At 45.9% G+C, this 27,440-nt stretch overlaps 1 protein-coding gene across 1 annotated transcript; it reads left to right on the top strand.

The window, feature by feature from the left end:
* The first annotated feature begins 2,826 nt into the window (after positions 1-2,826).
* MORC3 (MORC family CW-type zinc finger 3) lies at positions 2,827-25,889 on the top strand. Its single transcript, XM_066314182.1, has 17 exons — positions 2,827-2,926; positions 8,652-8,724; positions 9,904-10,036; positions 11,693-11,905; positions 13,552-13,701; positions 13,982-14,129; positions 14,217-14,348; positions 14,577-14,696; positions 15,103-15,200; positions 17,167-17,271; positions 17,383-17,505; positions 17,605-17,679; positions 18,309-18,351; positions 19,261-19,445; positions 19,955-20,786; positions 20,902-21,065; positions 24,217-25,889. The coding sequence occupies exons 1-17, from the start codon at positions 2,888-2,890 to the stop codon at positions 24,368-24,370; spliced, it is 2,787 nt and encodes a 928-aa protein (XP_066170279.1). The 5' UTR covers positions 2,827-2,887; the 3' UTR covers positions 24,371-25,889.
* The last annotated feature ends 1,551 nt before the right edge of the window (positions 25,890-27,440 follow it).

Genomic DNA, 27,440 nt, shown 5'->3' with positions numbered 1-27,440 from the left:
CAGGAGACAACCTCGGCTGCTGGGGACAAAGAACAGAATCCCAGAGTCATCAAGGCTGGAAAAGACCTTTAGGCTCTGTCAAGATCCACTTATTAAAGTTGTTAAAAACGCCTCTGTCTGAATTAAAGTGCAAACAAGACCATCTGCCAGCGACAATATATGGGTTTTATTTGATAGTAAACGTGAGAGAGAGGAAATAAAGAGATGTTTTGGAGCCCTGGGCACTGAGAATTCCAGATTTTCTGTGCCAAAAGGCACTGACCCCCCAGGAAACACTGCATCTGACCTGAGCCCGTGGAAAAGGCTCCAAAACGGAGTGACAGCACTGGGATTGTGGCTGTGGGGTTGAAATAGAAATGTGGGATATCACAGGGTGCAACACTTAGATTTCAAGGTTTTAGTAGCTATATATATAAATATATATATATATATATTTCATTTTAGTATATATATATAAAATATATATATTTTAGTATATATAATATATATATAAAGCAAAATGGAGGTTTTAGGATGTAGGCTGAGTCCTTTTTCACCTTCTTCCTCATGATCTGGGTGGGATTTTTGTAATTTTATTATTGATATAATTACATTAGTATATATTAAATATATATATTAAATATTTGTAATTTATTTATTTTGTAATTGGATAGAAAAATCTGCATTGCAGGCCAGGGGTGGTTGGTTATTGGGTTAAAAGTAAAAATAATTTAGGTGTCATTTCTTAATTGGACAGTTTATCCTTAAAAGGCCTTGTAAAGAGAGAGATGGGGGACATTTTTTAGTTTGTTAGAAGCTTGAAGTGCTGTAGCACTCACGGTTTGTGAGACTGTAACATAGGTAAGAATTAATTAACATCTGAGTCCAAACCAGAAATACTGAGAAATACTGTCTTGAGCATTTAATCCCAACCGTGGGGAAAAAAAAAAAAAAAAAAAAAAAAAAACAGAGATAGAAAATAGTTTGGGGTTGGGGAGGGGGACAGAAAGAAATGACAGGGCCAGAATAAAGAAAACATCCCCACTCCATGGATCCCAGTGATGTGCTGTTCATGATCTCCAGCAGCTCTTGGTGGAGATGGTCCCACAGAAGCACAGGATCCCATGGGCTAACACAGCTCATGCAATCCTGTGGTGCCAGGCTTCAGGAATGACTCTGGGGGACACTTTGGGGGGTTTTAATGGATTATTCTGGCCCCTCCTGAGGTGTCCCTCCTGTGAATGTGGCCGGTGGCGTTGGGGGGTTGTGTGGGGATGAGTGTTCAGTGCCTCTGAGCAGAGGTCACACCCAAAACCTCCTCCTGGGTTTGGGAAGAGGCTGTGGAAACGTGGCCCCTGTGGGCTGTGGTCTCCACACCCCAAACCCGGCCAGGGAAAGATCTCGGTTGTGTTTGGCTCTTTTGTGGGTGGCTGCATTCCTTTCCCTCAGCCCTGTGTTTATCCCTAGGCTGGGACAATTGAACAATAGCATACCTAGGGCTTCAGCTTACAGTCCAAAGTCCCAACTGGGTATCTTCAGGGAGGTTTCTGTGGTTGTACCTTCTTGATACAGGTTTTTTTATGATCAGCAAAACCCTTTCGTAACAATGTTCAAGGCATGGATCACTTCAGCCCCTGACAGGCTCCTGATGTCCAACCACGACCCCAGCACCACCATCCTGTTCACCATTAAACCTCATCCTGAAGTGCCACATCCACAAATTTTTGGAACATTTCCAGAGATGATGACTCCACCCTAATCCTGAGCATCCTGTTCCAACGTTCTACCACCCTTTTCCAAGGAAGAATTGTTCCCAATAGCCAAGCTGAGCCTCCCCTGGGCCAGCCTGAGGCCGTTCCCTCTCCTCCTGTCCCTGTGCCCTGGGAGCAGAGCCCGACCCCCCGGCTGTCCCCTCCTGGCAGGGACTTGTGCAGAGCCACCAGGTCCCTCCTGAGCCTCCTTTTCTCCAGGCTCAGCCCCTTCCCAGCTCCCTCAGCCCCTCCTGGGGCTCCAGCCCCTTTCCCAGCTCTGTTTCCTGCTGTGGGCACCTGCAATCAGCAGAAATGCAGGAATAGAAACTGTGCTGGGGAGCCAGACAGGAACACTGTGAGTGCCTGGAGAGCTGTGGGGAAATGCCCCAGTGTTAAAGGCCCTGGGGGTGCTGGTGCCAGGGGCTGGACACGAGCCCAGGGGTGCCCAGGTGGGCAAGAGGCCCCTGGGCTGGGTGAGGAATTGTGTGTCCAGCAGGAGCAGGGCAGGGATTGTCCCTCTGTGCTCCAGGGCTGTGTCCAGTTGTGGCTCCTGCAGGAGAGCCCTGGAGGGGCTGGAGCGTGTCCAGGGCAGGAGCTGGGGAAGGGGCTGGAGCCCCAGGAGGGGCTGAGGGAGCTGGGAAGGGGCTGAGCCTGGAGAAAAGGAGGCTCAGGGGGGAGCTGGTGGCTCTGCACAAGTCCCTGCCAGGAGGGGACAGCCGGGGGGGTCGGGCTCTGCTCCCAGGGCACAGGGACAGGAGCAGAGGGAACGGCCTCAGGCTGGCCCAGGGGAGGCTCAGCTCGGCCAGCAGCAGGAATTTCCCCATGGAAAGGGTGCTCAGGCCTTGGCACTGCCCGGGGAGCTTTGGAGTGCCCATCCCTGCAGGTGTCCCCTGGAGGTGTCACTCAGCGCTCTGTGCTGGGTGACAAGCGGAGGCCCCAGCACACCCTCACACGACGATTCCCATCTCTTTTCCCATATAAGCAAACCCCATGACTCGCCCCGCCTCCATTCCCCTCACAGCTCCCTTAGCCCCGCCCACCCGAGAGGGGGCGTGGCCTCCCCTAAGCCCCGCCCCTCGCCGCGCGCGCGCGCCCGGGGCCGGAAGCGCGAAGGGGCCGCGGGGAGGCGGAAGCGCGCGCGGGGCCGCGGCCCGAAGATGGCGGCGAAAACACAGGGCGGGATCCGCCTGAGCGCGGTGAGTGTGAGCGGGCGGCGGCGCCGCGGCCGCCCCGGGGGAAGGGACGTGAGGGACGGCACCTCAGGGACCGGCTCCTTCCAGCCTGCAGCCGCGGGAAGGGACGCCTTTCCCCGTGCCGGGCTGCTCGCAGCGCCGTCAGAGCTGGCCTTGGACACTTGCGGGGTCACTCCCTCAGCGAGGGCGGGGAGCGCCGCCTCGGCTCCCCGGAGGGGACGTGAGGCCGGCGGCTTTGCCGTCCTTATCCCGCCCCGAATCCTGGAAAATGAACTTCTGTGTGTCCGGCCGGGCTGTGCCGCGGGAAGGTGAGGGCTGGCGGTGGGCTCGGTGTTGGAGGCAGGATCCCAAACAGCGCCGTGACCTCTAATTGCCAACTTCCAACTTCAAATCTTCACTGCTTTTTTATTGCGAGCGGCCTAATTACTTTTTAACCCTAATTACGGCTGAGTGGAGATGAGTGTTCACGCAGTTAAAAGCTGCCGTGTCGTGATTTTTCGGTGGCAGTGTCGTCGCTGAGCTCTTGGGGCAATTGGTCGTTTATTTGTGCTGGTATAAATGAAGTTAAAGCTGCTTTTTCGGGTGAAACGGGAGGGGTTTTTTTTCAAGTTAATGCCTCTATAAACCCCACCTAAAGCTACACCTGGCTCATTGCCTGCCTTACAGAATAGTGGGAAGAAGCAGGAGGACTACGATGAGTAACTTGTCAAATATTTGAGTGAAAAAAGGTGTGTTCGAATTCTCTCAGCGGTGCTGGGATTGTGGAATCGTTTAGGATGGGAAAGACCTCCGAGATCATTGAGCCCAAACCTCTGGCTGAAATTCTGTATCACAGAATATCAATTTCTGTTACCTTAATATGAATTTATATTACCCTAATAAAAGCTGCCGTGAATTCTAGAGATAAACCCTCTAAACATCTCTCCTCGAAGTTCCAAAATTGCATTTTCGATTTTGATTTCAGGCCTTTAGTTCTTGCAGGTGTTGGAAATCCACAATTGGATCATTTTATTGCAGCAGCGTTGTCCTGATTCTTTTAGATAAAGATTTGGATTTATTATTACTTTTTTTTTTTTTACGTATTATTGGTCTTCTTGAGAGGAAAAAGTGTCAAAAATCAGCCTTTGCCTCTGACAGCTCAGAATTTAACATCATTTTCAGCTTGAATTCACACTGCCGAGCTGAACTCTCAGAGTTCAAACGAAACAAACGAAACCAGATCTTGGTAACTTTCTGAATTATTTTCCGGCTGCTCTTTGGTTTTGTCTGTTGCAGGCACGACTGAGAATTTGCATTCAGTGGCTTTCCAGTGAAAGCTGTGAGTTTTGTAGGGTTTGGGGGCTTTTTTTAGGTTGGTTTTTTTTTTTTTTTTTGGCTCAGGTGAAGCAGCTGTTGCAGTTTTGACCAGATTTGTAAAAGGCTTTGTAATGCTGGGGAGAGCTGATGGTCACAGTTCTTTGGGAATATAAATTATTTCCCAAAATACATTCAGAGGCACTGGAGAGGACCTGGGAACTCCTTCCCACCCTGGAATTTTTCTCCTGCTGTTGCTCTGGCAATATTTTTGTCCAGTTTTTCAATATTTCAGCAATATTTTGCTGAGCAGTGAAGCAGCTCAGGGAAGTGATCCAGGTTAATGTTTTAAGAGTGGTTTTGGATTGGGGTCGGCCCCTGGATGCGGTTCATTGCACAGCCCTGGGATGGTGTAGGTGGAGAGGAGAAATTTCAGGAGGAATTTCCCCATGGAAAGGATACTCAGGCCTTGGGAAGAGCTGCCCAGGGAGCTTTGGAGTGTGCCCATCCCTGGAGATGTCACCTGGAGGTGGCACTCAGGGTGACAAGGTGGGGGTAAGTCACAACTGGGACTCCCTGGGCTGGTAGAGCTTTTCCAACCTAAACAATTCCATGAAAATATCAGTGTTGTACCCAAGGAGTTCTTATAAAAATGCAGGATAAACCAAGCCCCTTTTCCATTTTTCACTCAAATGCATGAATTCTTGTAATGATGATGAGCAACACAAAAAAAAAAAAAAAATAAAGATGTGCAAGCAATAAATCCCTAAGGTGAGGCCAACCCTGCAGGGGTTGGGGATTTGTGCACACTTCAGGATCCCCATTTCAAGTTTGCTTGGAAAACTGAAATTCCCAAAGCTGCCTGTTGTTTTTGAGGGAGAAACTGTTTTATTCTTCAATATTTGCTGTCTCTAACTGCAGGAGATGCTGTTCTCAGGACAGCTGAGTCCCAGAAATGCTCAGCTGGAAGAAGTGGGAGGTTGCAGTTGTATTTGGCTGCACTTGGGCTCGGCAGAAAAAAAAGATGAAATTATTAAACCAAACCCACTTAGGAATGAAATATGTTTGGCTGAGCAAGCAAAACAGCTGGGTTGGCCTAGTGAGTGTTCAGCTTTTACTGAACCTCAATTAATTATGAGCTAATTAAAGCGGTGCACTGATGAATGAAGTGAAAGGGCACAAAAGGAGTTAACTATTTCTCCATGAGTTCATTAGGAATTAGAGGGTGGTTGCTGACAGGTTGGATTGCTCTGGAGGAAACCACACAACTGGTGGCCCTGAAGCACTGTCACTGTTCTCCTGTTCCTTCATCTGGCTTTGTGCCCTTGTTTGAAGGCCAGGCTGGATGGGGCTTGGAGCATCCTGCTCTGGTGGGAAGTGTCCCTGCTGCTGGCAGGGGTTGGAACTGGCTGCTCTTTAAGAATTCCATCCCAAGCATGGAATTCTGTGATCAGGGGGTGCTCTCTGCTCTCAGGTAACTTTCCCATGAATTTCCTTGCTCGCCTTTTGCTGAGGGATGGGAGCTGTGAGAGCCAGGACTCTGTTTGTTCCAGTTCCCATCTTCCAGCCCTTCCTACACCTGTTACAGTTCCCAGGCCTGTGAACACCTTCCAGCCTTTCCCAAACCCTCCCCAAGTGGTGATCCAGGGAATAAAGGCACAATTCCTGTCAGTTTTCAGAATTCCCAGTGATCCAGGGAATAAAGGCACAATTCCTGTCAGTTTTCAGAATTCCCAATGATCCAGAGAATTAAGGCAGGATCCCTGTGCCGTTTTCAGAATTCCCAGTGGTCCAGAGAATAAAGGCACAATTCCTGTCAGTTTTCAGAATTCCCAGTGACCCAGAGAATATAGTCACAATTCCTGTGCTGTTTTCAGAATTCCAAATGATCCGGGGATAAATCCACAATTCCTGTCAGTTTTCAGAATTCCCAGTGATGCAGAGAATAAAGGCACAATTCCTGTGCTGTGTTCAGAATTCCCAATGATCCAGAGATTAAGGCAGGATCCCTGTGCTGTGTTCAGAATTCCCAGTGATCCAGGGGATAAATCTACAATTCCTGTCAGTTTTCAGAATTCCCAATCATCCAGAGAATATAGTCACAATTCCTGTGCTGTGTTCAGAATTCCCAGTGATCCAGGGAATAAAGGCACACTTCCTGTGCTGTTTTCAGAATTCCCAATGATCCAGAGAATTAAGGCAGGATCCCTGTGCTGTGTTCAGAATTCCCAGTGATCCAGGGGATAAATCCACAATTCCTGTCAGTTTTCAGAATTCCCAGTGATGCAGAGAATAAAGGCAGGATTCCTGTGCTGTGTTCAGAATTCCCAGTGGTTCCCAGCTGTGGAATGAGGGGATGGAGCTGTTGTGTTTCCCAGGCCAGGTTTGATTTCTGTGCACACAGAATGGTTTGGTTCATGGGCAGAAAAAAAAAAAAAAAAAAAAGACATTTATTGATGATGATGCCGCTGTGGGTGACACTGAGGTTCTCTCTGATGGTCAGGGGAGGTGCTTCTTCCTTCTCAGAAGGAATTTTCTACTTGGAAAGGGTGGTCAGGCCTTGGGAAGAGCTGCCCAGGGAGGTTTGGAGGTGTCCAAGGAAGGGCTGGAGGTGGCACTCAGAGCTCTGGGCTGGTGACAAGGTGGATCAAAGACTCCATGAGATTCCCAAGGATGAGTTGATGCCTCTGTCAAAACCACTCAGGGCTTCTTACCAAGTCCATATTCCGGGGAATCCAGCAGGGAATCCAGCATTTCCAGCCTCTTGTGTGGCTGGAGCTGTTCAGTGTTTCAGCAGGGAGCTGAGCAGATGCCAAAGTCCTAAATGTGCATCCCCGTGGTGAGTTGGGATTTTTCAATATGGTTTTGTTTTGCCAGGGTGGGATTTCAGGTGGGAAAAAGCCCCACCAGTTGTTTCTGGTGGATTTTGATCCCAAAGCTTAGAAAACAAAGGAGCAGATTCTGTGAAGGGGAAGAGAATCACCCAGGGCTCTGAGGATCCCCTGAGCTCTTGTACAACAGAGGGAGGAATCCAAAAATCCCTTTTGCTGTGACACATGAGAGGTTTCCATGAATAACCCAGAGGAATTTTCTTTTTGGAGTCAGAATTATTTGGAGATGTTGGTTGGGAGCACCCTGCCCCAGCCTGGCTCTGTGCAGCAGGTTTTGTGAACCTGGAGCTCTGAGGCACAGATGGTGATGAGGAGCATGGTGTCTGCTCCCACTGGTGCTCCATGGGGAAATGCAGGGATTAAGTTGCACTTGGAAATGTGTCATGTGCTGCTGTGACCTGAGCGTGGAGGTGACAGCTCTTGGCACTTTTCTGTTGCTCTGAACCTCAGCTGCTGCTTCCCCCCGTGTCTTTCTCCTGCTTTGTGCCTCTAGGATTTGCTTTTTGCATCATTCCTTTTCACCTTGAAGCTTTCAAGCGGCTGCTGGCTTTTATTTGCTTTGCACTTGACTTTTATTTACACTTCATACCTTTGTCAAAGTGTTTGCCAACGAGTAACTCTGTAAAAATGATGCAGTGTGGATGTGTACACAGTATTTTAAATTCTCTCACAGATTTTCTCTGTATAACATTGTGGATTATGTTCTGGGGTTTGTGTAACTCAGTGGAACAAGGGCTGTTTGCAGTGTTCTGTGTTCGTGGGTGCTGCTTTTTTTTCCTGCCATCACCACAACTCTGGCAGGGGGGTTTGAGCAAATCTCTGAAGGGGGGTTGTGTTAAAGGCTTGTGGATTTCCTCAGGGATAATGCCAACACAAGGACCGGCTGCAGCAGTTAAAATGTCTCCAAATGTTGCATGGACAGGTCCTTAACTTATGTGGATATTTAGTTCTGGTTTTCCAAGTCTTGAAGTGAGTACATGTGAGCCTGGGCTGGGGCTGCTTGGCAGTTCTTGTGTCACTGACATCTCCGAGTTCCATCCCATAAAAAGGTGCTTTATTTGCATTTTTTCATCTAATTCTGTGCCTTTGTGTACACCAAATGGGAGATCCAGCTGGTAAAAGCACAAAGCACCCCTGGAGAGGGTCTGAGAGGGGATTTGGTCACTGTGAGCACAGAGAGTGTTGGGTGCTGCTCGCTCTTCACATGAAGTTTGAATCCTCCTGGTTGAAGATGTGAGTTTTTAACAATCTGAGAGCTTCTGTTGCTGGGTTTGGACAGTGGCTTTGATGTTTTTTGTGGCCTCTGGCATCATGAGATGATTCCTTATGTTTTTATAAAGACTGTTAGGATGACAACCCATGCTCAGAATATGCTGAATTTCCTCTCCAAGAGCTGTATTAATGTTCCAATACCCAGAGATCAGTTCAATTACAGCCTGTTGGTGTTGTCCAAACCAACACCATGGAATCTTCCTTTCTTCAACAGAAACAGGTTTCTGCCTTGGAGAGCACAGACTAATGCCCTTGCTTGTGCTTTATTCCAGCTGTGCCCAAAGTTCTTGCACACCAACTCCACCAGCCACACCTGGCCCTTCAGTGCAATTGCAGAGCTCATAGGTAGGTGATCAATAGCTTAAAATAATTCTAGTTTCTGGTTACAAAACTATTTTCCAGCAGGTAAGAAAAGACCTGGCTGAACATCCTCAGTGTTTTGGTTTTTGTTCTGGTCCTGTTACCTGCATTACCTGGGGCTTGTGCTAATCTGTTTGTTAGCTCCTGTTGATCATCTTGCCTTTGATTTTGAGCAGAAGTTAACTGGACATCTATCTCCAGTGTTCCTCTTTTCCACAGGCAGGGAGTGATGAGCTGGTTCCTCAAAATAAAGGTGTGGCTTGTGACCCCAGCCAAGCTGATGGAGCACTTTGCTGCTGCCAAAGGGAGCAACTCCTGTGTTCACACATCCTTTCCCTTTCCCCCCCTTTTCCCCTAATTAACAACAGAAGAAAGCAGGGATTTTTCACCTGGATAAACCCAAAGCTGTCTCAAAGGAGGAAACCAGAGCCCTGTGGCTGTTTTGGGAGTACAATCTGTTAAATCATCTCAGCTCTTTTCAGACTCCAAATCCTTCCAAACTTTCAGTTGTACCTGTACATCCTCTTTTGTGATGCTGAAATACATTTTATGAACTATTTCACTTTGATGCAATTTGGATTTAAAGTTTCTAGAAAGAAACCTGCCCAGCTGTGGTTCCTTTTATTGGCCTGAGCTCAGCATCATATTCTCTCAGCTGAAGCTGCAGAGAACAGGCAGTGAGGCAGAGGTGCCATCACATCCCAGCCTTCCTCCTGCTCCCAAATCCCAGGGGATGAGGGGAAGAGAGGGAAGAAGGTGCTGTGGGGCAGCTGAGCCTGGCTTTGCTGCCAGCAGGGCTCTGGAGCCTGGTTTCTGTCTCACTCCTGTTGGGCTCTCTCACGTCCTGTAAACAGAAAACTGAGTCTGAAGCATTTTGCAGCTCCCTTCTGTAAGGGCTGGGAGAAAGGAGGCATTGCCCCAGCTGCTCTGCAGGCAGGAAGTGAAACTGGAACCTTGCCTTGGTTTCATTTTCTGTTCTCCTGGGAGCTGCTCACCTCCAGCGATGTTTTTGGTCTCTGCGTTGTTGCCATTGACAATCCGGGGAATTCTCTGTTGGTTTGGGGGAGGTTCTCCTGGGTTGGATGCAGCTCTGATTTATTTCTGTGTTTGCCCTGAGCTGAGTGTTAGTTTTCTGGTGCCCCACGGTGTTTCCCTTGCCCCCAGACAACGCCTATGACCCGGATGTGAGCGCCAAGCAGATCTGGATCGACAAAACCGTCATCAACGACAACATCTGCCTGACCTTCACCGACAACGGCAACGGCATGAACTCGGAGAAGCTGCACAAAATGCTCAGGTGGGCACCCTCTGCACCTGTCCTCCACAAACCCCAGCTCTGCTGCTGTCATTGCTCGCTTTGTTCCTGTTCCTCATTGGTAATTCGCTGATTTTCCTCATTAATTCAGCATTTCTGAAGGTCCCGGTGAGACTCCAGAGCAGGCAGATGCTGCTAAAGCTTCCCTGGAAGTTTCACCTCATCATTTCCTTTTAGCCTTCCTTTTATGCTGTGGAAACTCTGTAGTGCCTGCTAGTGGACATAAGGAGAATTCAAATATTCCATTTTTACTGTCATCATAATCATTGTTGCTGTTATTAATTGCTTTAGTTTAAGTTAGTGAATGAGAGAAGAAGGGAGATTCAGCTCAAACCCTTTGGAATATTAATAATAGAATGTATTGTAGAAAAATTAACGGATTTTCTATTTTTCAAGTAATTGTCTATTTAAATATCTTTAAATATTCTGTAAGGTTGGAACTGATTTTTCTCTTATTTCTACAGCAGCAAAAAGCTTCCTGTGCAATTTCTCTCTTAGTGTAAAAAATTGCTTTGCCTGCAGGTTTAAATTTGAGCAAGCTTGAATCCAAACTGTTACTTTTCTGTTAGATACCATAATTAATAGCTTCCTAAATTCCACATGCAATTCCCTGTTTTACTTGAAATGTGATATGGAATTGGAAAACCTGTGGATCAAACATTTTCTAGGAAGCAGAGAGGGGAAAAGGTGGGAGAGGGGACAGGGGTTAGGGGATTTTATTAGTATTTATTATGAGACTACAGGATAACTGTCAGAATCCCATTAGAATGCTTTTTCACTTAATTTCAGACTTGATATTTCTGTCCCATACTTTTTCCCAAGTGTGGTTTTAGCAGCATTGTCCAGTGATTTTAGGATTTAGTTGTTCAGGAGGGTCGTACTAAAACAAGAGGGTTGGGTTGAGTAATTGGCCAAGTCCTGTCACTGTAGGACATGAAAGAAAGATGAAAGACTTTAAATATTTCAGAAGGCAAATAGCACAGAAAAAAGGTCTTTATTGTCTAATTCTTACTACTTTTTGTAAGGTGTTCTGAGACAGACTTAACGTGGTTGGTTAATAGGAGCAACATCTCTCTGATCCCATTAAACCAGAGAAACAGCAAAACACCACCTGGAGAAAGATTGATTTGAGAAAGGAGAGTGGTTTGCCGAGATTGTTCTGAGAAAAACCTTTCCTGAGATATTTTTCCTTGGGAAGAAGTTAGCAGCTGCCAGCAGGCTGAAATCTCTCAGACCCAGAAATATCAGGTGTAGCTCTGGTTCCATGCCTGAGGTGTTTGGGTTTTCTGAAATTATTTTCCCAGGGAATTTTCTGTACACGCCCCAGAGAAATGTTTTTGTAAACTGTAACTTTGTTATTGGTTCCTTTCCCTAGGAGGGAGTTCTTGATGTCTCTCTGCTCTGACCAATGGGAGTGAAGAGGTTTGTCTTTGTGTCACCAATCCAATTGGTCTGTGTAAAACAGTATAAAAGGGAGACACATCCCAAAAATCAAGGAGTCATTTTCAGCCTTCTGAATCTCTGTGTAAAACAGCCTCACTCAAGCCCACAAAATCCTGCACTTTCATCTCTTGAACCCTCAAATTTTCCAGGAATTCTGTTTTTTTTCCCATCCTTGTCCTGTTCTCCCCGTTGCAGCTTCGGCTTCAGCGAGAAGTCGGTGATGAACGGGCGCGTGCCCGTGGGGCTCTACGGGAACGGCTTCAAGTCGGGCTCCATGCGCCTGGGAAAGGACGCCATCATCTTCACCAAGAACGGGGACACCATGAGCGTGGGCATGCTGTCCCAGACCTTCCTGGAGGTCACCAAAGCAGAGCATGTCATGGTCCCCATTGTCACCTTCACCAACCAGCATATCCTTCAAGTGTTCCCCGTGAAAAGCAGATGCGTGGGTGGGTGGATGGGCAGAGTGCAATAGGATGAGGTTTAATATGTCCAAGTGTCAAGTCTTGGATTTTGACCACAGTAACCTCACACAATGTTATAGGCTGGGGTCAGTGTGGGTGGGCAGTGTCCAGGCAGAAATGGACCTGGGGGGACTGGTGACAGCAGCTGGACATGGGCCAGCAGAGTGCCCTGGTAGCCAAGAAGGCCAGTGGCTCCTGGCCTGGATCAGGAATGGTGTGGCCAGCAGGAGCAGGGAGGTCATTCTGCCCCTGTGCTCTGCACTGGTGAGGCCTCACCTCGAGTGCTGTGTCCTGCTCTGGGATCTCAGTTTAGGATGGACACTGAGTGCTGTGTCCAGCTCTGGGATCTCAGTTTAGGATGGACACTGAGTGCTGTGTCCAGCTCTGGGATCTCAGTTTAGGATGGACACTGAGTGCTGTGTCCAGCTCTGGGATCTCAGTTTAGGCAGGACACTGAGTGCTGTGTCCAGCTCTGGGATCTCAGTTTAGGATGGACACTGAGTGCTGTGTCCAGCTCTGGGATCTCAGTTTAGGATGGACACTGAGTGCTGTGTCCAGCTCTGGGATCTCAGTTTAAGGTGGACACTGAGTGCTGTGTCCAGCTCTGGGATCTCAGTTTAGGATGGACACTGAGTGCTGTGTCCAGCTCTGGGATCTCAGTTTAAGGTGGACACTGAGTGCTGTGTCCAGCTCTGGGATCTCAGTTTAGGATGGACACTGAGTGCTGTGTCCAGTTTGGGATGGACACTGAGTGCTGTGTCCAGCTCTGGGATCTCAGTTTAGGATGGACACTGAGTGCTGTGTCCAGCTCTGGGATCTCAGTTTAGGATGGACACTGAGTGCTGTGTCCAGCTCTGGGTGTCTCAGTTTAGGATGGACACTGAGTGCTGTGTCCAGCTCTGGGATCTCAGTTTAGGATGGACATGGAGAGGTTTGAGCACATCCAGAGGAGGCCATGAGGCTGGTGAGGGGCTGGGAACACAAACCCTGTGAGGAATCTGAGGGAGCTGGGGCTGTTTATCCTGGAGAAAAGGAGACTCTGAGGTGACCTTGTCACTCTCCACAGCTCCCTGGCAGGTGGCTGTGCTCAGGTGGGTTGGGCTCTTTCTCCAGGCAGCACTGACAGAACCAGAGCACACAGCCTCGAGCTGCACCAAGGGAGATATAGGCTGGATATCAGGAAAAAAATTTTTTACAGAAAGAGTAATAAAGTTCTGGAATGGTCTGCCTGAGGAGGTGGTGGAGTCCCCATCCCTGGGTGTGTTTAAACTGGATGTGGCACTGGGGCCAGGGTTTATTGAGGTGTTGGGGCTGAGTTGGACTCAATCTTGGTCTCTTCCAACCCAGTGATTCTGTGCAAGTTGTGGGTACATCCCAAATTTGGGAGATAACATCATCCAGAGAAAATCCTTGGCTGCTTTTATGGATGTTTATAGCAAGATAGAGAGAATAAGTCAAAAAATTCCAGAAGATGCTGTAATTGGTTAAAACCTTTAAGTCTGAATGAGAAGCTGGGAACTGAATCCAGAAATCTCCTCATTTTCTGAAATCTTTACTCCTTTCCAAGCCCCTCTCCTTAACACAGAGCCCACGGCAGGTCAGTGATCTTGCAGAATCCAAGAACAGCCTCAAGGCCATCCTGACACATTCCTTGTTCTCTACTGAGGAGAAATTACTGGCAGAGCTGGATGCCATCATGGGGAAAAAAGGCACCAGGATCATCATTTGGAATCTTAGGAAGTAAGATAAATCCAGTCTCTTATCTCTCATTAATTTCACATTTTCTTTCAGTGTATGCAGACATATAAGGATTTGGGAGGGGTTTTTGTGTGTAAAATAACTGGAACAAGCTATGTGCAGTTAAAAAAAATGGGAAGCTGGACTCAAATGTGTATTTTAGCAAATCTTTGAGGAATTCCCCTTTTTTGTTTCCTTCTTTCCTGGCTCCACCACAACATCTCCTCTTGTATTTGCTTTTTTCCCCCCTCTAATTCATACATTTTCCTATCTTCATTTTTAGAGATAAAAACGACAAACCAGAATTTGACTTTGACAAGGATAAATATGACATCAGAATTCCAGAAGATTTGGATGAAACAGGCAAAAGAGGCTACAAAAAACAGGAGAGGCTGGACCAGATTGTTCCAGAAAGTGATTACTCCCTAAGAGTACGTGGTGGACTTTTAAAATTTGGTTTATTTTTGGAAGCTGAAAGGATGTAAATGTTTGAATTTTAATAATTTGTATTTTTACAGGCTTATTGCAGTATTTTGTACCTGAAGCCAACCATGCAGATCATCCTGAGAGGACAGAAAGTGAAAACACAGCTGGTTTCCAAAAGTTTGGCCTTCATCGAGAAGGATATTTACAGACCCAAATTTCTCAGTGTATCCTTGAGTATTTCCATTGCAGAACTGAATTCTGTGACTGGATTCTCTTGCAGTTATATTGATGAATTTTGGGTTATTTTTGGGGAAATTTTTTTGTTTTTTTAAGTCATAGTGAAGGAATTATCTCAATATAAGAAAAGAAACCTCTAAGACCTGCTCAGAGTAACTTTTATTTTTTGGGTTCTATGACATTCACTCTGTTTTTCCTTAATAATCTGCTCAAAGGCCAAAACAGTCAGAATTACTTTTGGATTTAACTGCAGAAACAAAGATCATTATGGAATAATGATGTACCACAAAAACAGACTCATCAAAGCTTATGAAAGAGTTGGCTGCCAGTTAAAGGTAAGAAATTGAAGCTTCAAAATATTTTAACATCTTGACAAATTTCATTCAAACACTGATTTTAAAAAAGAATATGGATGGAAAGCAAGATACTGATATATACTTTATAAAATCACCTTTTTTGCTGTATGTAGCAGTTTGAAATTGGATTAAATTGTTTGCTTTTGAGGCTGTTTGATACAAAAATATGAATTTGAGCACATCTTTCAGGACAAAAAGAAGAGTGGAACAGAGGGTTTGTTATTTAAGGGGTTTATATCAAGATTCTCTCTTTGGAGAGGAGACAGAAGCCAGAAAATCCTTTTTACCCAATGTAGATAGAGTTAATAATTACCCCCAGCAAACTCTTGCAATATTGGCATGGATTTTGTGTTGGTTTTCCTGATAAACTTGAATTTCCTTGCAGGCAAACAACATGGGAGTGGGTGTTGTGGGGATTATCGAATGCAACTTCCTAAAACCAACTCACAACAAACAAGATTTTGACTACACCAATGAATACAGGTATTTTTATCTGCATTTTCTATCCTGTATTACCATTTCTTGGGAAATACTTGATGAAGCTGCTTCTTTTAAGAGGAGGAATAAAAGGTTTTGGTGTTCTGGCCAAACCTGGTTTAAATGCAAACAGCTCCTTTTAGACACCTTTTTGTCTGCCTCCTTTTTGTCTCTTCCCTTATAAATATTTTCCCACAATATCCACACCAGCCTTGTTCCCATGTTTTTCCCTGGATAATCTTGTGTGGCTGTTCAGGAGGAGGCATTTTCCATGTGCCCAGCCAACAGTGCTTTTAATGTGGGTTTGAATGTGGAAATTTTGGGCATGGATTGCAAACATTGGTGATCCTGAACCATTTCCCAAATCCTGCACCAACAGGAATTGGGAATGCACAGTGAGCAGGGAATGTTTTTCACTTTTGGGGGTTTTTTTGGACACATGAAAGGGGATTTTCCTCAATCCCTTGGGTTTGATTTGTCTGTCAGCACCCGAGGAAATCTGGGAATTTTGTGCCCAACTTGTCTGTCTGGGGAGAATCACAGGATCATTAGGATTGGAAAAGACCTCCAGACATTTGACTGCCACTTCGTTGTTCCTGGACATAACTATGGGGTGGAGGTGTGAGTTAATCTTATAATTAAGGTAAAAGTTCATCTGAGGAGAGGGATTTCACCCCAGCTGCTGCTTCAGCAGCCAGACAGCTTCTCCTCTCTTGGCTGCTGTGTGTTCTACAGCTCCTGGTCCCATGGAGTTCCCATTCCTGCAGGGATTCCACTCTGCTGGGTTCTTTATCATCCAGGAACAGATTTTCCATGCCAGCTGCCTTCCATCCAGGAAGCAGCAACTGCATTTCACCTGTGATTTCAGGACTTTTCCAATGGGAGTGTCACTTCCCAACTTTCTCTGATTTTTACCCCCAGCACTTGGAATGTGGGTGGGCACAGTGATACCACACTCAAAACATCTTCTGGGAAGAAGTTTTTTCTGCCAGGAGCGCTTCAGGCTTTGACAAGATGTTTTTGTTTGGGGGCTGGAAAGTTGTGGAAAGTTCCCTGCACTTCTTCCCTCTCCAGAGAAGGGATGTGTGGTCCCATTTCTGCCCCTCTGGTGGCCCCTGGGTCAGCAATCCCAGCCTGGGGTTCAGAGGTGACCTGGCTCCAAGCTCTGGCTCACAGGAGTTCTCTGCACAAACATTTCTCTTGGTTCAAGGCCTGGGGCTGGGCTGGGGCTGGTTACTCATCCACTGCATTGCTCAGAGGTGAATTCCACAGGCTGCAGCTCCCCTGGGAGCTTTGTCGTTGTTCCTCACCTCTCCCTGCTGGGTGTGGCAGCTCTGGGAGTCCCTGAGCTGCACCGTGAGCCCTGAGCAGGAAACAAAACTGAAAATCACCCTGGGTGAGACTGAGCTGCTCTTTTATCAGAGTGCAGACTTTATATCACATTGAATGATCAAATTGCCAGCCCCCTTGTTGGAAAGTTGGACATAAGCTGAGAGTAGCCGTGAACCTGCACTTGGGATGTAGAGGCACAGCCAAAACCAGGGTGAGGTGCTGGATTGGTTTTGTGCTTTCTTGAATTCTCTGGTTGAGGCTGAACTGGTGAAGCCCCTCCAGGATTTGCTATGTCCATCAACAGCACTCTTGATTTCAGTCTTTGTGTTCTGACTCATATTTCCAGGAATTCCTCTGCTGACAAACATGACTTGAGACAATTTCTGAATTCTCCTAAATAAAAAAAAATATATATATTTCCTAAATTTTCCTAAATAAAATTAAAAAAAGAACCAAAAAACCCCAAAAAACTTTCTATAAAAGGAAAACCTTTAAGAAAAGGTGTTTTTTTTCCTCTCTCTCATGCAATTAGGAATATTAGAGTGGTTCATGCACTTATTCTATCACTGGAGTTTATAAAAGGTCTTTCTGTGCCAGAATTGGATTATTCAAGGTGTCCTTTGACTTCCTCTCTTTGTAGACTCACGATAGCAGCGCTGGGAGAAAAGCTCAACGATTACTGGAACGAGATGAAAACCAAGAAAAACGAGGAATATCCCTTAGCTCTGCCCGTCGAGGAGATCCAGTGAGTGCCACCCTGACACTGAACTGAGCTGAACACCCTGTCACTGCTTTACCTGCTACTGGAACGTTCCCTGATGTGCAGCTGCTGATGTATTTTGGTGTTGTTACCCAGGAAACAGCCTGACCAGACGTGGGTGCAGTGTGACGCCTGCCTCAAGTGGCGGAAGCTCCCGGACGGAATCGAGCACTTGCCGGAGAAGTGGTACTGCTCCCTCAACCCTGACCCCCAGTTCCGGTAAGGACACAGCCCAGGGACACCTCACTGATCACCTGGGAGCAGCAGGGGCTCTTCAGCCCCTTCTGTTGTTATTTCCTGTCCCCTTCCTTCCCTCAGCAACTGCAACGTGCCAGAAGAACCAGAGGATGACGATTTAATACATCCCACGTACGAGAAAACCTACAAGAAAAAGTGAGTTCTGGAGAGTTTTACAAAGCTCTCAGTGCTAAAAACCAGCGAGGAGAGCTGTGCAGCAGTTGGGGGGAAAGTGCAGCTCCCAGAGAGGGAGGATGCTCCACAGGATTTGGCAGTGTGGGAATAGTTTGGGATGTCCCAGAAGCAAACTCTGAGGGCTGTTAGGAGGCCTTGGCTGTGAAACTTTCAAAGTCCACATTGCAGCATATTGAAAAGATCAATACATTTATTTAGGAAGAAAAGGGTTCTTTGCAAGGAGAGAAACATTCAAGGTCCACATTACATCATATTGAAAACATCATTACATTCATTTAGGAATAAAAGGGTCCTTAGCTAAGGTGTATGACAGAAATTAATTTGGGTAACTGTGAGGCTGCCTCACATTCTACAAGTGGGAGTTTGGGGTTGTTTCAAATATTTGAATAAATAATCTGGAGGGAACTTGTTGGAAGTTAAGCTAACTTCCAGCTTCCTGAGGGAATTTTCATTCAATAAACAAGAATACTTGGATTATTGTATCTAGCTGAGATGAGGAGCACTGTGTTTGCTTGTAGTGCTTAGATTTAGTTTTTATAATGAATGAACAGTTTGAATCTAAGCTCTTCATTTCTCTTTTTTCCTTGCAGGGACAGGGAGAAACTGAAGAGACGACTGGAGTACAGCCACCAGGTAACTCCTGAAGCTGCCCTGGCTGCCAATGTCTGCTTTAACATCCACCTTTACTCTGATGGCTCTGCAGGATTTGCTCACCATGAGAAAACCCAAAATCCCCTTTCTTTGCTGCCCAGTGATGGAAAATCCACCATTTCTTTCTCCTTAGGAAGGAGTCTGAGAGGGACAAAGGCCAAAACCAGAAGAGATGTCAGTCACTCGTGGCTGTTTTTATGGCAGGACACCCAGTTCTTCAAAGGGGATTTGTTGGAGAGAGAGGTGATGGGGATGTGAAAGTAAAGATGCCCTTAAAAGTGGGGATAGACAGAGGTGGAGCAGCTGCAGTTGTACAAGGAGACCCTCAAATTCAGATTAAATCCAGATGCAGATCAAGGTGTTTGATGGGATTGTCTGGATTGTAACTCAGAATCAAATTTCCTAAGTGGGATTTAGTTTCAGCTGCATTCAAAGTCAATTTCTGACCTAAGACCACTTCATTTCTGGAGAGCAGATGCTGCATGTGCTGTTTCAACCTATTTGTTTCATTTTATTGTTTCTCTGCCATTACATCTCCCTCAGCACAAAAGTAATTTCTGAAAGTGAAATAATTGCTCATTTTGGACCAACTGAGTGAACCTTGAGCAGCTTTTCCAGGGATGTGTCTGATGGGCAAACTCCAGACAGAGACACAGCTTGGGAAAAGCTCTTGCCTGGGATTCTGCACAGCACTTTAAAATGAAAATCTGGGATTTGCAGTAGTCTAGTCAGCCTTTCTCATCCCAAAATCCTGAGCCTTGGGTTCAAGTAGGTACTTGGATGTAGAAATGTCAGAATTTTACGTGTTGGTATAAAAGAACTGCTTAAATCTGTCCTGAAGAATCTACTAATATCTGTTTATTTCCATTCTTAACTTGCATTGTCTTACAGATCAATAATGAAATACTTCTAAAAACACCTGTTTCTTCAAGTAAAGACTTCAAAACATTCTCAGCTCCAAATACAAAGGACGCTCTTCCAAGGTTAATTATCTCCAAATCATCAGATGCTTCTGTTAGAAGATCTCTGCCTATTTTAATTCAAGTATCTTCCCCTCATTTGGATGCTGATAGCAGGTGAGTGGACCTGTACAAACAGGAGATTCCTGTTTCTTTCTAACATTAATAACTTAATGAAAATGATGGTGTTGAGGGCAGCTTCAGCTGCTAAAATTCCTGTGGCAGTTCTGGGAGCATGGGAAGCTGCAGGTTAAAGGGACCTGCAGCCTTTGTCAAGTTCAAAAGTGAATGCAAAAAAATGCCAAAAAGGAAATACTTTCAGTGATTTGTTTGCTCAGGAGCAGAGTTTGTGTTCTCCACTCTCCACAGGCCGTTTTCCTGAAGCTCTGTGGGGATGTTCCTGGGAATACTGAGTCTGTTTCAGAATAATGTGGGAGTGTGTGGATGGCAGGCATTTGTTTTTCCAGGAATTTACTCTGGCTACACGCATTAAAATCCCATGCAGGGGATTTTCTGGAGTGGTAATTTTTGAACAGCGTTCAGAGAAACGCTGCACATGGTTGGAAACAAATGATTTGACAGCATTTAAGCAAATAAACTGATGATTTTAATATTTTCCTCCTCAGCCTCAAAAGGAAGGCACAGAGCTGTGTGACACCTGTGTCCCTAAAGGCGTCTCGGCTCAGTGACAAAACCTTCAACAACCACGAGGAGGAGGATGATGATGAAGATGTCATCATTTTAGAGGAGAACAGCACTCCAAAGCCTTCAGCAGATGCTGATGTTGCCGTGGTAAAACCGGAATGTATCAATTTGGATCAGGAGGAGAAGCAGGAGGAAAAGTCTGCCGTGGAGGAACCTTGCAGTGCAAGCACTTCAGAGGCAAGGAGTGAACAGCTGAGCTCAGCCACACAGACAGAGCTGCCACAGCTGGTGGTGAAAAAGGAAGAGGTGGAAGACATCCCAGTCCAGACTCCTGGGGCAGCCGTGGAAAAGGAGCAGCACAAGGTCAATGGTGTCCCTGACACATCTGCAGAGCTGGAAAATGAACTGAAAAACCAGCTGCAGCTATTGAACCAAGAAAAAGAAATGTACCAAAGCAAATGCGAAGCGTTAACCAAACAGGTGGAAACGCTGGAACAGCAGCTCTTGGAGATGAATAATAAATACGTAAAAAAGGAAATGTGCCATCAGGCAACAGAGACAGAGCCCTCCTTTGAAGAAGGAAACACTGATGGGAGGAGCCTGGCTGAGGTGACAGCTCTCTATGAGCAGGCCCTGGGGGAAATAGCCACGCTCAAGGAGCAGTGCAGCACCCTGCAGAACCTAAAGACTGAGTGCAGCAAATGTGCCGATGGTGAGAGCAGGAGTGAGGTGGATGAGATGGCAGTGCAGCTGGATGATGTTTTCAGGCAGCTGGACAAGTGCACCATTGAGAGAGACAGGTACAAAAGTGAGGTACGGCTGGTAAAACACTCCTGTCACTTCCATTCCCTCCCGTTTTTACCCAGCATTTCTGCCCCACGACGTTCTGAATAATTCTTACATCTTTGTTTTGTCTTTTGATTGGCAGATTGAAGTCCTAGAAGTGGAGAAGAATCAAATGGCCTGTCAGTGTGAGGAGCTCAAGGCAGAGGTGGCTCAGTTAAAAGCTTCAATCCCCCAGGCTGTAGCACGGGCAAATGATTCTACCACCAGTAATGTAGAAGACTCTGTAAATTTTTCTGATGGAGAAAGGTATCAGTTTTGTTCTTTCTAGATGTTATTTCATTTATTTGTTGCTTGTATTTGAAATATTTTGATGAAGGTTATGTGTGATAATAAAATGTGATGCTCAGAATTCTTTTCTACTGCCTTTTGTGACTCCTACCTAATGGTTTGGTTTTGTTTGGTTTTGTTTGGTTTTTTTTTATCAAGTGATGTTTGTGATTTATGATTTATTTCTGTGAGCAGGATTGGCCACTGCCCCAAAACTGGTACTTGTTAAAATATCCAAAATGCTGTATAATTTCTAAACACAACTTGCAAACCAAGGAGAGAAAAGGGAGGCAGGAAAGAGGGTGATCATTGTTTTCTGCTGTGCAATGACCTTCACTTGAGGGTCTGTCTTTCTGTCTTGAATCACCTGAAGAGTCTGGATTTAAAACTTCCCTGTAAGAACTCCTTGCTGCATGCAAATCCTGTGGAATCAGGGTCCAGGCTGTGTCTTGGAATTAAACAAGGGTTGAAACTTCCAGCTGGAGAATTTGGAGCTTTGGGAAGTGGGAATAGCACACACACAAAAAAACCCCAGAGCAGGTGAAAGCAGAGGGAGCTGAGGTCCCTGCCAGGGGAGAACCCAAGGGGTGAAGCATTACCTGGGGTAAAAGCAGACTCAATTAGGGGCTAATTCAGCAAATTGATCCCTAGGATCAGATAAGAGGCATTTCAGAGGGATCTGAGGGCCTTGCATCTCTAAAAGTTAACATTCCTGGACAAAGGCAGTTGTTATGCCCATATTTTGGACAGCCAGAGCTCCATCCTGACACTGCAGCCTCAATCCTAGGGAAAACATGGAATAAATGTACCTGGATGCCACCTGCAGCCCCATGGGAGTCAAAAGGGAGTAAGGACAACCAGCGTGGGCTGACTGAGGGTAAACTGGGGATCAGCAGCAAGGCCAAGAAGGGAAAAGGCTTTTTGCACCAGTCCTGTGTCCAGTTCTGTGTCACTTGAAAAGGACATTGAGGGGCTGGAGTGTGGCCAGGGAAGGGAACAGGGCAGGGAAGGGGCTGGAAAACACATCCTGGAGGAGCAGCTGAACTGGGGGAGCTCAGCTTGGAGCAAAGGAGGCTCAGGGGGGAGCTGGTGGCTCTGCACAAGTCCCTGCCAGGAGGGGCAGGGAAAGGAGGAGAGGAAATGGCTCCAATGGCACCAGGGGAGGCTCAGGGGGGAGATTGGGCAAGGAAATTTCCCTGGCAGAGTGGTCAGGCCTTGGGATGAGCTGCCCAGGGAGGTTTGGAGTCACTGTCTGTGGAGTGCTCAGGAGGAGTCTGGAGGTGGCCCTTGGGAATGGCATTTTGGGGTGATTGCCGGACTGGATAATCCCAAAGGTCTCTTCCAAGCCTGGGGATTCTGGGATTCAAGGCCTGGGTCACCAAGCCAAATGAACTCAATAAATTCCTGATGCCATCAAATTGGAGGGAACTCAGGAGGGGGTAGAGCTGCTGCTGAGGGACTTGTGACAAATTGGGCAAAAATGGGCTGGAAAAAAAAGCCCCTGAAAATTCCTGAGCGCAGGAGCACAAAGTGGAGCCAACTCCTGGAGAAGCTGCTGCAGGAAGGTGCCGGTGGTGCTGGGGGAGTGGCTGTGCAATGTGAGCCCACAGTGCTCTCTGCTGGTGCCACAAACCAGCTCCTGCTGGGCTGGGGCAGTGATCCTCCCTGCTGCTGGGCACTGGGAACCCTGCATCCACTCTGAGCACCCTGGCAGAGGGTGCAGAATGAGCTGCATAATTCCCAGAGACCCCTTTCAGCCTTAAAAAAAGAAATTTTGAGCCAACATCGAAAAAGGATCTGTCAGCATTTGATTTTATTTTTCCTTATAGCCTTGATTTGTGTTTACTAAAAGAATTAGCAAATAAATGCAGGACTTGGAAGTAACTTTCCCACAGGGTGATGGAGATGTGGCAGCACTGGGAGAACTGGTCATGGAGATGATAAAGGATCTGAGAGTAGAAAGAGGAAGGCCACAGAAGGGATGGCTCATGGCAAAACAATTTGATCAGGAAGATGACGCAGCAAAGACATCCAGGAGACAAACAAAAAAAAAAAAGGGAGGCACTGCCTTTTCCCTGGGCTATAACTCTTGTCTCCTATTTATATTTTTAAAACTTTGGACAAACTCCTCTTTCTTGTCTTCTCTTCTTTCCTCTCCTTTTGTTCCTGTGGGTTGTGGTAGTCTGGGTTTCTAAATAGATACAAAAATATCCTTGCTTAATATTGCTTTGAGAAATACAGGTGGTGTGGGGTAAAGGATTGCACCAGTGCTAATTCTGAAGTATTTCAGCTGGGAATTCAGGTTAGTATTGGTTTGAAACTGAGGGAATGTTCCTCTTCACGCTGAAAACTGAAGAGAAGCTTGGAAAAACTGGTGGATTGAAAAATAATCTGATGCAGCTAAAAAAACCTAAGCACTACAAGCAAACACAGTGCTCCTCATCTCAGCTAGATACAATAATCCAAGTATTCTTGTTTATTGAATGAAAATTCCCTCAGGAAGCTGGAAGTTAGCTTAACTTCCAACAAGTTCCCTCCAGATTATTTTTTCAAATATTTGAAACAACCCCAAACTCCCACTTGTAGAATGTGAGGCAGCCTCACAGTTACCCAAATTAATTTTTGTCCTACACCTTAGCTAAGGACCCTTTTATTCCTAAATGAATGTAATCATCTTTTTGGTGTGCTCCAATGTGGACCTTGAAAGTTTCTCCCCTTGCAAAAAAACCTTTTATTCCTGAATAACCTAAATAACTGTGTTGATCTTTACTTGCATCTTTTTTTTCTTTTTTTGTTTTTGTTTTTGTTTTTGTTTTTGTTTTTGTTTTTTGGGGGGGGGGTTTTGGTGGGTTGTGTTTTTGTGGTTTTTTTTTTTGTGTGTGTGTGTGGTTTTTTTTTTTTTTTTTTTTTTTGGTTGGTTGGGTTTTTTGCGGGTTTTTTTTGGTTTTTTTTTTTTTTTGTTGTTGTTGTTTGGTTTGGTTTGTTTTTTTGGGGGTTTTTATTGTTTGTTTTTTCTGGTTCATGGGAGTCATGGAGCATCTCCAGCCTGGGTGATGAGCCCAGCTCTGTTAGGTGACCTCTGAAGCCACAATTCCATCTCCATCTAACCGTGTCCCATTCCTCTCCCCAGCCTGAAGCTCCGCTCTCTCCGAGTGAACGTGGGACAACTCCTGGCCACCATCATGCCTGACCTGGACCTGCAGCAAGTGAACTATGACATTGATGTGGTGGATGAGATCTTAGGGCAAGTGGTGGAACAAATGCATGAAATCAGCAGTACTTAAAAAAAAAAATCTCCATGTTTTAGCAGCAGAGTTTTATTGCTCTTCCATTACGACCTGTAGGTTCCAGACTGTAAATAGGGCTGCTTCACTTTATATATTTGACCTAAGTGGATCTCTCAGTGTAAATATTCTGCATTTAGCTGTTCCCTTCCTCCTCAAGGAACACTGTCAATACTGACCCCACCCCTGATGTACTTAATTAAGGATTTTGCTTTGGAAATGTATTTGTAATTAAATTTGCAGATATTTTTACTATTAGGAATCTTAATACTTTTCTACAGACACCTTTTGGTTGACTTTGGATCTTATAAGAGCATTAATACCTGTGAGTATTTCCTCTTCTAAAGTAGTGGAATACCTTAGAAATGCAAAAAAAAAAAAAAAAAACAAACCCCAGAACTTCCTTGATTTCCTTCCCAGAGTTGATGTATCCCACAGTGTTGTTCCATTGCTCCCAGCAGTGTTCTGTGTTACATTCATGGGATAGAAATGTAAGTAGTAGGTGAGAATTTGGGCCATATTTGGGGAATATTTGTGTGGTACTCCCAAAAGAAGTCTTCTTTAAGGGTTTTATCCTCCAAACTGGGGATGGACCAGTTGGATGGAAGCACTTGGAGAAGGAGGGATGTTTCTTTATCCGTGGTGTAAACTACAGGGTGAGCCAGAGCTGAAAATGTTCAGCTTCAGCAGCTTTAGACAGTTTTTATTACAGGTGAGGAAAGGGAATTCCTCTTTTTCACATCTCCCCTTTTGGAGTTGTGTGCTCTAAATCTTCCCAGTTTCCCCTGGATGTGGGAAAACCTGGAAGCAACGGTACCAAGGGAAGTTCCCAGCCAGCTGCAGGGATTTCTCTCCAAATCATTGGGAATGACAAACTGGGTGGCAAAGACAGCAGATCCACCTTTTCCTCTGTGGTGGGATTGGTCACCCAAAGACCTCTCCAGAAAAATGGGTCTCGTTTTTGAATATAAAAAATAAATTTAAAAAAAAATCATTTAATTAGTATGTTCAGTATGTTAATTCATAGGAAGTATATATATATATTTTTTAATAAAGCCAATATTGTTGGCTTTTGCACTGCTACTGTCCTGAGTTAATCCCTTGGTGTCCCTTTTAGTTGTAGTTCAGTGGAATTCTTTCCATGGACAGTATTTCTATGGAAGATCTCTCTCTATGCCAATAATGGGAATGCACTACTGTTGTACTTTATAAAGGAGAAATTGAATGTTTGATTTGGGAAGAGGTGGCTGTAATATAACTATGTATGACTTTTGCAAAGTTTATATTTCCCACTTCTTGGTGTGTAGCTTTTCCATTTCTTAATCATTATTTATTACATTTCATCAGACTGTAGCTGAATTTCTTGTAGACAACTGGCAAAATAGAGCACATGTCTATATTAAAAACGGCAAATTTGCAATGTACATTTACACTTTGGACAACGGTGGACTTATGGAAATGGTTTCTATTTACTTGTTAAAATGTATTTTTTGTAAAAAATAAAGAGATTTAAATCGGAGTTTGCAGGATGCCAACTTGTGTTTGTTTCTAAATAAAACCCTGTGCAGAATGGCTGAAGTGATGGGTGTCAGAAGAAAGCCTGGCTCAGTGTGGTGTTGGACTGGGCACAGCAGTATGGAAATGGTATGGGAATGTCCTGGAGATGGAAAAAAAAGAGGGGCTGTTAATGGAATGGAGCTGAATTTCAGGGAGTTCTGCTGTTGGTACATGGATGAGCTTCCTTGCCTTTAGAAGTTCATCAAGCACGTGGACTTGCACCATCCTGGCTTCTTGAGGCAGTTCCTACTGCCATGGAACTCCTCAGGACTTCTGGAAAACTCATGTTAAAATCTCCAATTCCACACCCACCCATCTCCCTCAGCTGGAAAGAGATGGATAGGGAAGGATTGCAGCAAGAGGTTTGTGGGACAGGGTGTGGGGAGCAGCACTGGGGTTTGGGGACTGGGATTAAGATTGATGGATGAGGAGAGGACTGGATCTTTCAGGATTTAATTCAATTAAATGGTCTCAAACTGCCAGAGGAGGGAGTTCCCACAGGATAACTCACCTAAGGCACAGTTGGCAAACAGCAAAGGGAAAGGTTTGGACAAGATTCCGGTGTGCAGGCAATAGGAAAAAGTGCAGATGGAAAACCAAGAAGGTGCCAGGCTTGGTGATGGAGTGACCTGTTTGGGCAGAAATTCCCACTGTGACAAACTCGGGGGAAAACAAAGCCACTGCTTCCACAGAGGCCATCCCAAGTTGTGGAGGGAAGGCCACAACCCTCTGTGGGGACAGGCTGCCATCTCTCGAGGGACACTCAGGGACACCATGGAGATGGTGCCACAGCCCCAGAGCCCGTCCTGGGCTTCTCCTGCAGCCCAACACCTCTGTGCTTGGGGTGTTATTGTCCCCCAAGAGGGTGGCACAGGAGGGCAAAGCCCCTGTGTCCCCAAGGTGGGGGCCATGGAGCACAAGTGGAATATCCTAAATGTGAGCATTGTGTTGGGCCCTGGCACAACGTGGAGCTAAAGGAGCCTTTGGGCTGTCCCCAGGAGAAGACTCCAGAATTCAAGGATTGTCCAGGCAGTAGGAGGACAACGACAGTGAGCTGTGCCACAGGGATGACAACAAAGAGTTGTCCCATGGGAACGGAAAGGCTGAGAGAATTGGAGCCTGGAGAAGGTTTTAGGGTGACCTAATTGTGGCCTTCCAGAACCTGCAGGGAGGTGACAACAAAGACGGAGAGAGACAATTTCCAAAGGATGGAAACTGTGACAAGGGAGAATCGCTTCCAAATAAGACAGCAGGTTTAGATTGAATATTAGGATGAAATTCTTCCCTGAGAGAGGGTGGGATAGAATTCCCAGATTTGCTGTGGCTGCCCCTGGATCCCTGGCAGTGCCCAAGGCCAGGTTGGACACTTGGAGCAGCCTGGGACAGTGGGAGGTGTCCCTGCCATGGCAGGGGTGGGAATGGGATGAGCTTTAAACTCCTTCCAACCCAACCCATTGCATGATTCTGTGACACAGAAATAATCTGCCTTTGTTCCCTGCCCCCTCGCCTGCTG

Source organism: Sylvia atricapilla, chromosome 2 (genome assembly GCF_009819655.1).
Source record: "Sylvia atricapilla isolate bSylAtr1 chromosome 2, bSylAtr1.pri, whole genome shotgun sequence".
Taxonomy (NCBI): Eukaryota; Metazoa; Chordata; class Aves; order Passeriformes; family Sylviidae; genus Sylvia; species Sylvia atricapilla.
Note: the sequence above shows the minus strand (reverse complement) of the source record. Positions and strands in the feature narration are given on the sequence as shown.

Coding starts and splice junctions, on each gene's coding strand:
- MORC3 (XM_066314182.1), top strand. CDS start 2,888: ATGGCGGCGAAAACACAGGGCGGGATCCGCCTGAGCGCG. Junction 17,272..17,382: donor CTGCCCGTCGAGGAGATCCA/GTGAGTGCCACC, acceptor GTTGTTACCCAG/GAAACAGCCTGACCAGACGT. Junction 18,352..19,260: donor GACTGGAGTACAGCCACCAG/GTAACTCCTGAA, acceptor ATTGTCTTACAG/ATCAATAATGAAATACTTCT.